Source organism: Cinclus cinclus, chromosome 17, assembly GCF_963662255.1.
Source record: "Cinclus cinclus chromosome 17, bCinCin1.1, whole genome shotgun sequence".
NCBI classification, from domain to species: domain Eukaryota; kingdom Metazoa; phylum Chordata; class Aves; order Passeriformes; family Cinclidae; genus Cinclus; species Cinclus cinclus.
In genome coordinates this window covers 11,313,112-11,324,133 of record NC_085062.1, presented here as the reverse complement: position 1 = coordinate 11,324,133, position 11,022 = coordinate 11,313,112, and the positions used below count along the sequence as shown (strand labels likewise).

Sequence of the window (11,022 nt, the reverse complement as noted above, 5' to 3'; positions counted from 1 at the left end):
CCTCCAAGTTGAATTAAATTCTACAAGACTGAAAATACGTAAAGATAAACACAATATTCAGGATTTACCTCAAAACAGGGACGTGATACAAAACATGATAAAAACTAACCAAGTTTTGCAGACCTGGTTTTTTTGTTTGTTTGTTTGTTTGTTTTTTTCCTTTTTGGCACAACTGTCAGTTCTTCAACTCAGTTTGCACGGAAGGAAAGCTGTTTCTCATGTAAAAAAGGACACCTCTGTGCATAGCTGTAGTAGCAAACAGTGGCCTTCTGAAACCACAAGGCACCAACTCTAATTCCCTGGGAGGGAGAGAATTGTTCACTTAATTCAACCCAAGCACTTGCAGTTTAGCCCTCAAAGGATTCTGCATGTTTAATTTAAAAATCTTTCTCAGCATTGTTTCAAATGCCTCTGCACTAAGCACATTAATTAATTTTAGGACATCCCAGATCTCATGTGGTCAGAAGAAGAAGGGAGGACATATGAAGCTGCCACATCTCTTGGCACAACATCAAACTTTCATCCAAGCTCAGCTCAGAAAGAATGAAATTCGTCTGGCATGGAAAAAGAATAATATTCACATGAAAATCACAAATGCATTCAGATGTCTCACCTGAGATATCAATTTGGTTATGTAAGGAAACCTCGTGGGTTGCTGGGGGAGGGGACCCTTATTAGGGCACCTATTTCTTACTGATGTTCAAAAGAACATCTCTAATGGGAGCATTTTCATTATGTAGCGAAGTGTAAGGAAGGACTCACCGAGCAGCAGCTGATGCAGCAGGATTCCAGCCGCACAAGCAGCTCAGCCCCCGCTACGTGGCCATAGCAACAGGTTTGCAACAATTCCCTTCCTCCCCTTCTTCCACCGAGCGGGAAGGCGGGGTTGGAGTAATTTAACTATACATGGAGCTGTAGTTTTAAAACAACAAATTCGTTTTAGTGGTCAGACAGATTCCTTTGATCAGAAACTGCTGCTTCATAAACCAAATGGTCCATCATCCTGGGTAAGGAAACAGTTCCATTTTCTTCAGAAATCGTTGTATATACGGGTACAAAGAGCTGGATTAACCTATTAGACAAGGAACTATTGGAGTGGGGAACTGTCACAGTGCTAATATTAAGCATAGCAGCAATTTTAAAGAAACACCCAAGGGATTTTTTCAGCATTTCAACTTGATTTCATCTCAGCTTTAAAGTCAGGATGTGCATGCCACTAATGAGACATTCTAAATTATATAAATGTCTTTCTACTCATTAATAATCTTGCTTTCTAATGTACAAAACGCCAAAGACAAGGAATAAGAAATTACACAGCTCTTTTGCATTACCTAAGTATTGTCAATTAACTCATTAATTTAGACAGTGTTTAGTAAGCCAGAGTGGAACTTAGGATGCTAGAAGATTTTGCTATGTATTTTATTAGGGTTTAAATGTTCAACTTTCAGGAGAAAAAAAAGCTCGCCCATTCTAACAGTAATATTTTGATAAAGCTGGAAGAGGCTTTGAACCAGGAGACAAGTCTCTCCCACTTCTGCAGCAGACTAAAAAGGTTACAGGGCACATCAAAGCAGACCAGTCATTTTAAACAGTGAGCAATACAGAAGAAAGAACCCTATAGTTGTGTTTTACCAGCACACACAATGAATAATGCCTAAGAAAATGGCTAATCCACTACCTAGAATTAATGCTTTATACTCTCCCATGAGGAATTGCTTTCAGACCACTTCAGGCACGAATATGATCTCAGTTGTACCAAGACAGCCCCTTCCCCACTAAGAACCCAGATGTGGAGCTGCTGGGTTATTCACCAAAGAAGGTGAGATTATAGTATTTATCTATCACCATATGGAGAGTTCTAATTACACTACTTGTGACCATATAAAACACGAGAGATCTAGACCCTTGTTATGGTGTGCTCCTGTCCTTCTGGCCAGCTTGAATGTTTTTATGGCAATTTTAATGTCTTAATATCAGAACTATTAGTATAGTTCTGCAAACAGAAACTCCACGAGTTGGTAGGAGTTTCAAACTTGCTTTCTGCATGTTCTAGTTGTAGTTCAACACCTCCTAAGCACAGTAAACACTTGTCATGTGTACATAGACTGAATCACTGCTCCTCTCCTAGAGCTCTTTTACAAATTAAGCCACAAAAACCCCAGTTCAACAATATCAGTGAACACAAAGTACAGGAGGGACCAAGGCAACCACACAGATATATTTCAAAATTGAGAGGCCATCTTCACTTACACTTAATGTATTTAATCTAAATCTCACACATACACAAGCATATCCCAACTTACCATATAAACAAATAAGACACACCATTACAGGAAAAGAACTTAAGAAATAAACAGCTGCTAAAAATACTGAGAATTATCCATATTTTCTCTTCTTAAAGAGCTGAAAGGGGATTCAGTCAGCATGGAGGGCTGGGAACACAGTGTCTCCATGGCATCACAACCCTCCTTATCTCAACACTGCAAGAACAGTAGCGCCAGCAGCTTGTGTGGATAGACAAAGGATGTGAGGAAGGCATTCAGAAAATAATTTAACGTCATGACCACTAACAAAATCAGTATTCCAAGCTATGGTGAGGGACAAGACAGAAAAACTCACACCAAAAGCAGAGGTAATACTAAGGGACAAGTCTCTGATTTGGTCCTGTTCTTTCTACACTGAGAGAAGTTCATGTTCTTCCTCTGGAAATCAGGTGAACTTTCACAAGTACATAGTGGAAGTCTAATCTAATTCAGGTAAATCACCTGTAAAATAAATAATCAGCTCTAAAATGTTGCAGAAAAATGAATCCTTTCCAGAAAACACCTTTTAAAGTAGCAATTTTTCATTTATGGATTTTGAAGATCAACAAATCAGAACCTATTCCCGTGATGCATTTTAATCCAGCTGATCAGAATTACTTTGGATTTGTTAAATCCTTTTTAAGAACTTTGATTATTACAATTGTTACTCAGACATAATGAAAAATATCTCAACGACTTCACTGTCAGCACTACCCTTCTATAGCACAAGCTGTTCAGATTTTTTCCTGACGCCAGGTAACATCTGACAATCCAGAACACCCTTAAATTGTGCCACAACATTGCAATGAACTGTTCTTCCCGCGTACCTTCCTCTGAACAGTTCTGTGAAACTAAGTAATAATGGAAACCCTTATTACACATCCTAGTCGTTCATAGTGTCATTCTGGAGAAGATTAGGAAAGAAAACCTAGTCCCAAACTACCTCCTTCCTTCAGCCCTTGCACCCCACGGCACTGGCCTGCTGTATTTCCGCCCTTAACTCGACCACCATTTTGTTCGCTCTGAATTTTCCTCGATTTTGTTCAAGTAAAATTGCTTTGAAAACAGGGAGGGACGAGAGAGGCTCCACACTTCAGCAGAGACCCGAGGTAGAACGGCCTCCGCTCCGGGCCCTCAAGGCGGCAGCCCCGGCCCCTCACGGGTCCCCCGAGCGGCCGCGCCTCAGCCGCCCCGCTCCCGCCTACGCCACTGCCGTAACTCCCGCAGCGCGGGCTCTGACAAACGCGGCGCTCACGCTGGTGACGCAGGGCCGGCCCCGGGGCTCGGCCGCGTTAGTCGCTATTCTCGAAGAGCCCCGTACGCAAAAAGCGGGCGCCGTGGCAACCGGGGCACGCGCGCGCTGAGGGCCGGGCGGCGCTGAGGGGCGGCAGCCGGGGGCTCGGTAATGGCACGGGGCGCCTTCGATCGTTTAGTCTGTTTCGTTCGCTTTGAAGTGAGAAGTGGAGTTGTTTAGAGTCTGTTTTAAGTTTTGGTTTTGTGGTCAGCTGTTTTCAGTGTTGGAAGTCGTAGTGTTCAGTCAGCTGAGGCGCTTTCCTTACTGAGGGAAGGGAGGGCGGGTGGGGGAGCCGCCCTCACGTATTCTATCAAACGTGACCGGATTCTGAGGACAGGTTTTAACCAGATCCCTCTAAAAAATGTGGGTTTTGTTTTTGTTTTATTTTTTTTTTCTTTGAGGAAAAAGAAGAGGTCTTTTTTTCCCTTTGCTTTAATTTTATTATTTTGAGCCGCCTCTGATTTTGGGCACTGGGTTGCTTCACTTAAACCCTTTAAAAAGCATTCCCTCCATGAATTTTAACATCCTTGAAATTTCAAGCTTTCTTTCTCTCCCTCTGTTTTCTTTACAGTGTTCAGTGAGAATTAAGCCAGATTAAGACAATTCAGCAGATGAACACACATTAGTGCTGATGATGCACGATTCCAGCCTCTTTCACAGCTTCGTGGCAGTGTATGTTTGCTGAAAGAGCTCCCTGGGGACACAGGGCACTCTTTAAAGTCAGTAGGAGTCCTTATGGTACATTATCTGCCCAGTCACCGAGTACAGCCATTTTAGAGTGTTTTTAGGGATAGGGAGAATCTTTCTCGGGAAGATTTGGGATGGCAACACCTCGTATCTCAGCCTGCCTCCCCCCTGATGTAGACCCCACCAAAGCTGCTCTGGCCTTTGGGAGGAGGGCCCTTCCCAAACTCAATGAGGAGCTGCAGTCTCCCGAGCTGCTGAGCCAGCAGCGGGCGCTGATGGCTCTCTGCGATCTGGTCCATGATCCAGAAAAAGTCTACCAGGCAATAGCGTTAGGTAAGCGATGTGTTCTCACTAGCTCTGACACAGTGGGGCAGGCTGAGGGGGGAACCCACTTTCTTCCATTACTTTCTCCTTACAATATCTTTGATGACGCAAGATGCCCAGGAAAAGTTTCCTGTTTGTTTTATCTTAGAAAGGTAAAGAATATTACAATGGCATATTCATGACAGTTATTTTAAGAATTATCATCACCTTAGGATTCATCAATGGCTCACTGTAAGTTTTATCAACCCCTAAATACAAAAGTACCGCAGAATCTTCTTTCCATAGAATCATGGAATTGTTAAGTTTGGGAAAGACCTCTGAGGTAATCCTGTTCAGCTGTAAACTCTGCCCTGCCATCATCACCACTAAACCATGTCCCCAGACTTTATTCTGATTTTAGCTAATTCCTAACATAGGCTAATTTTAAAAATCCCCACTTAATTATTTCAAAGTTAGAATCCCATCACCATCATCACCCTCTTGCCTGGAACTTAATGAGAAATTAGAAAAGAAAGGAATATAACCAAATTGATCATACTCATCAGGACTACATTGCCCACCACTTTTTTCAAAAGCCTGGAAGAATCCTGAGTTTCAGTTTTGGGGGGGAGAGGGGAAACCCCTAGCCACAAGTTTATTGCTGAACTTTTTGACAGTCTGTGGTGTATCTACACAGCTCACTATGTAGCACAGAAAACAAAAAATCCTAGTTCACTAACTGTTTTCTCCATTTACTTCCTTTGTATTTTTTTCCTCTCATAAAAGAGACTAATGTTCAAAATTTATCAAGTTAGTATCTGATGAAGAGTTTGATTACTAAAGCAATGTGAGATTGTTGTTAGTTTGGGGTTGTTAGGTTTTTTGGCATTGGTCAGTGCCATATGTGCATACGCAATCATTAATGGTTCACCACATTTATTTCTGTTCAAAAAAGACAAGTGAGTATCAAACCCGCAAAAACATGCTTTTCTAAAGACATCAATAGCTCCACTGACTTATTTTTAGAGTTATGTCACTTTGTATTTGCAGGATTACGATTTAACTTGATAAGGAGTCAGGAGCTTGTTTGCAGCATGACGTTTTTGGCAGCAGGCCTTGAAATTTGAAAGTTTCTTCTTTACTTGAGATATGACAATGAGAATTTCACTGTCAGGACAAGCTGAAAATTCTGAGGCACTTCAAATTGTGAGATGAATGATGAATATTGCTATTTCAAATTAATGCTGGAGATAAGAAATGTTAAAATGAACTCTGATGTCTCACAGGATTCTTGGACAGCCTGAAGACTTTGCTGGTGCATCAAGACCAAACTGTCCGGCAAAAAACAACAGAAGTTCTCTCTGTAATGGCTTTTCACAGTACTGGCAGGTGGGTGCAGTTCCAAAGTTTACTGAACTGTCTGGGAAGTGATGTTTCAATGAGAAATAAGAACAGAGTTCCTAAGTTCTGTCAGACAGATGTAGCACAAAGAAAAGCAGTTAAGATTGAATATCTCAAACATATACAAGTTTTATTATGTTGTGTTCCGTTGTTGTTTTTAGGGAAGGGCTAATACGAAGTGGAGTCATTTCTGCCCTCACTGGGCTCTTGGATGATCCAGTAGATATCTGTCGGAAGAACACCCATCAGATTTTTGACATGCTGGCAAAATTACCTGAAGGTAGGAAGTTTTAAGCAGTTAAGTATTCAAGTAGACAACACAGAGAGGAAATCAGGTGAATTCACCTATGCTCCAGATTTAATTTATTATTTCCCTTGAAACTCATATTTTAAAACAGTACCTTCTCTGTTTTTCCTTGTCTTCATTTTCCTTAGTTAACTTTCTTAGGTCTTATGCAAGCCAAGGCTACCTGCTCAAGATACAATGCACTGCATGCTTGAATTGGTATTTCAGAATCTTGCATCAAGATTTCCCTTTGTCCCTTCTGTTCAAGGTTTGGGTCAGCTGTTCGTTGCAGTGTGTTAGTTTCCTAAGTGTTCTAATCTGAACATTAGTCTTAAACTTCTCTTTCAGTTGATCAAATTTAAAATTTTTAAATTAAAATTTCAGTAGAAATTATTAGTTAAAAGCCATACTGTTCAAGTTTATAGCGAAGTATATTGTCTGAGAAATTCAGTTTAATTACTGATGCTTAAAAATAATTAAATTGATACTTAACTGCCTTGCTAAGTGTACACGAATTCTCAAAAATCTAAAGATGCATTTTTACATGCAAGTAATCCTTTCTAAAATCTTCAGTAATTCCAATCATATGAAGGATATTAATATGTTGGGCTAAACAACTTTGTGAACATCAGTATGGAAAGGTCTGTAAAAGCAGCTCTGAGTAATTACTCTTGGAAAAGGTGTTTTTTCAGTCATGTCTTCTGTTTATTTAGACAAAAATATAATGTATCTATAAAAATATACATGCCTGCATTTAAGGGCCGGAAGATAAATCCTGGAGCAGAATTGTGTCAGTGTAGAAAGGACCCATACACAGGGCTACTTAAAAGAAAAATTAAAAGATGCAAAAATTTTTTGCTCTGAGAAAATCTGGGGAAGTATCAGGGATAACCACAAATATTTTCTAATAAGTAGTAAGAATCCCAAGGCCTGACATAATTCACTTGGCACATTACAGATACAGAAATAGTCTCTGCTTGGTAATTCAGCCCTTTTCAGCTAGCCAAGAAAGTGTCTGTCTTTCTCTTCGCATTCACTTCTACACCTCTCCTCCAGATGATGAGATAGGAGGTACTTTGGGTCAGCTGGAGGAGGTCAGCAACTACTGCAGCACTCCACAGCTCAATTTGTGCTGTTCTCTAGAGCTGAGGTAATTTGCAGGGCCAACAAAGCAATGTGTTCTGTGCTACACAAAGAGGAACAGAAGCTGTACATGCCCTTGGCATGAAGTGTAGCTGTTTTAACTGCAACGTGGTCAGTGACTCCAGCTAGCTCTAAGCCAGGCCACCTGGTCTTTCTCCAGCCAGGAGTAATTTAGGAAAACGTGGTTATTTTGAGCAAATCCACTTACAGAGTATTTTTGATTCCTAAATTTAAGGGTGTGTACCAGTATCTTCCAGGAACTGTGGGACAGTTAAAAACCTTAAGGTGGGAGAATGCACAAAGACACTGAAGAGTAACTGAGGAGTAACATTTCCAGAAGAAATGACTTAGTGAAAACAATTAATGGGCAGAAAAAAGACAAAAATTGATAGGTGTATGTGTTCAGTAGAGAATACAAGAGGGAGAAGGGCCAGCAGTAGGAGAAAATTAGGGGCATTAAAGGAATTAATAGCAAAACTTCCTCTCTTTGTAGAAACAATTAGTTGACATATATAATACTTGATAATGTTAGTGAAAGGGTGTTATGCAATGATAAATGACCTTGGAAATAGCAACTGCAAAAATAGTTATTGGAAAAAATATCTTTCATTATGACATGGTTAACACTGGAAAGGTTTAATAGTTCTTACCCATTACCAATCCTGCCATTTATGGGTACTTAATCCTTATAGGAGAAGATTGAGGTGGAATAGATGGACCAATGGATTTTTAAGCTTGCCAGAACCTCTATTTGGGAAGGGCCCAAGAGATAATATTTCTCCGACACTGCTGACTCTTAGTATCTCCACTCTTTCACCCTTGAAAAAATCATAACAAATTGAATGTGTGGATAAGGACTCTTTAAGGATACCTTTTTCCCTTCAAAACTTGTTTTGCTGTATGGAGTGCAAATGCTGAAAAGACAGATGGCATTCTTACTGCAGCAGATGGGACATCTCTTCTGTGAATGTCATTGTTGCCCAGGTGAAGTGAAATCCCAGCTGTATTAATGCAGCTCTTTCAGGTGGCAGTGTACTGCATCACTGATAAACCTGAGAACTGAGAAAATAGATGCAAATTTAATTGCATGATTTATCCAGGTGGATGAGTAAGAGTCAAGGGATTTAATTTCAGCACCTGTCTTCAGCCAACAGACCTTTTAGTTCTAACTTTGCTATGCCTCAGTTTTCTTATACAATCAGAAAATTTTGTACAGAAAACTCTGTATAAAACATTTATTTTAACATCTTGAATTCTTCAGAGAGAAAACAGAGTAACCATGAATTACTAGGAATGGTAAAATCAAAAACATCATAGTAATTACATTATTAGAGTGTTAATAGCAAGAAATTGCTATTCAGATAACATGATTATGTAACTTGATTATTTAAACCTAATTATTTACTTCTTTGTTCCACCCCATGCCTCTCATTTTAAGCTGAGTAGGGCACAGGTAGTGCTTCACTTTCTTTACTTCTTTCCAAGACAGCTTTCACTCAATGAGGAATGGAACTGGCTGCTTTCCTGTAGAAATCCCCTTGGGCCTTTGCTAAAATGTCTAGGTTCTTCACTTCATCATCCCTAATACTTATGGTAGAAAGACCTTCTTAGTTGAACAAATATTTGGTTTTTAGTATAAATTGTCTGTGTTTTTATCCAGCTTTCTTACCTCAAAGCTATGCTGTAATGAATGCTGGTGTTTTCTTGTTACTTCTTTCACTAATCTGAAATGGCCGCAGTCCAGTGAAAGAAAGAGGTGAAAGAAACATAACATCTAACCCACCATTCATTAGAAGAGGGAGCCCTGACTCACTTCCCACCTTTTCCACAATTCAACCAGCTAGTAATTGGATATTACATGTAAAAAGCAAATTAAGCTAGAAATACTGCACTATTTCCCAGGTAAATGATAGCAATTTAATAGTAAACAAAGCTTAGAAGAACTTGCACTAACAGTTACTGTATATAGATTTAGTAAACTCACCAAGCCAAGCAGCCCGAGTACAAATATCCCAAGCAGGCAGCAGTACTTCCTCACTGCAAGTGAAACCTAAAAACTCTCTTTTATACCTTGAAGGAACAGCCTCATTTGCTTTTTTTGCCTCTACTCTTCAGGTGTAACAGTTGGCAGGGAATGCTTAAAGGGACCTCATGTCTTCAGTACAGGGATAAAATACTTGTTCAAAATTAGGCAGCTTAGAAGAAAACTTCACAAGCATCATCCAGTTAAGTGACTGTCGTAACACTACTTAATGAACACACTATAGACACATTCAGTATCATTTGAATTATTTATTTTTGAAGTGGACAATTTCACTGTTGATGTTGTTAACCATTTTGTTTTAATTTTCTTAGAGCCCTTGGCTGAGATTTCTTGCACTAATCATAGTACGTAAGGGGAACAAAAGTAGAAGGTGATTTTCTACTGTGCATGTGTGTCTGTGTCTCTGTGTACGTATGTGCTTTACAGTTATCAAACATATATTTACACACCAACTTTACACTGAAGTCTTTAAGAAGTCTTTTCTATGGCAGGGGAAAGAACCAACTGAACAAAGACTTAGGCCTATATGATCCATATGAGATTTTCCAGTATAGTCCCACAGAGCTTCTTATGCATTCAAACTTTTGCCAGAATGTTACTCCATCCAGTAGTGTTTCTTTATGAGATGAAACCTGGAACTGAGAATTGCATCTCTTCAGTTTCCTTAACTTCACTAAACTGTAAATAATTTAAATTATTAAATTGAAATATCAAGACATTTAGTTATTGTTCATATCGCTCATCTTTAACCTTCTAATAACACATCACATTTTAAAAATAATTTTAAAAACCAACAAAAAAAGACTTTGGAGGCTATATACTACACAATCTCCATGGCTCCTGCTTCTTGGGAAATCTGTTACAATATTACAATACCCAGAAGGTATTTGGAGCAGTGGAACAGAATTGTCCGTTGGCAACTTTCACATTCAGCAATCCAGACACTACAACAATAATTTAAAAAATTGCTTTGTGATTTATTTTTTTTAATCTGTATTAAAAAAGGAACACTAACCTACTTCTTAAATATAATTTGGTTTTCATGAAACACCACAAGATTTGGCAAAAAAAGATGTAAAAGAAGACTGTTTTGATGTATAAAACTCCTTATCAATAGAAGAAACACCGACCTTAATTTGGCCTATTCAAAGATTCATTTCATGTAGTTTTGCTGCATATTTGAAGCCATAAAGAGCAGAAGGAGCTGCTAGTCAGTTTGGAAATCACAAAACAGTTGCGCACCAACAATTCCTTTAGTAGGCAAGGTGTCCATGAGAAACAGTAAAGTAAAGCAGAGGTGTGTACATAGTATATGCTGAGAGTCATGTGCATGTGCATACATGATGGACGTGTACATACTCTTGACTGTGGATACCAGTATCGTGGGTGCATGCCCACTCTCTACAAATTTAAATAGTATTTTGCTTAAACTCTCTCATTCAGTAGCTTCTGGATTAAACTGGCTTTTCTCCCCAACACAAGCATTCTGCTCCACACCCTGCAAGCAAGTTCATCTGTCACTCGCCAGATTTATATTTTTATGTCAATAAAATTTTAGGAC

At 39.3% G+C, this 11,022-nt stretch overlaps 1 protein-coding gene across 1 annotated transcript in view; it reads left to right on the top strand.

The window, feature by feature from the left end:
• Positions 1-4,418: 4,418 nt before the first annotated feature.
• The window catches only part of RSPH14 (radial spoke head 14 homolog), a 71,680-nt gene continuing 65,076 nt past the window's right edge, over positions 4,419-11,022 (top strand). Inside the window, exons 1-3 of the mRNA XM_062504020.1 lie at positions 4,419-4,617; positions 5,874-5,976; positions 6,150-6,268. Of these exons, the coding sequence (XP_062360004.1) occupies positions 4,419-4,617; positions 5,874-5,976; positions 6,150-6,268 (421 nt within the window). The remainder of the gene's footprint in view (positions 4,618-5,873; positions 5,977-6,149; positions 6,269-11,022) is intronic.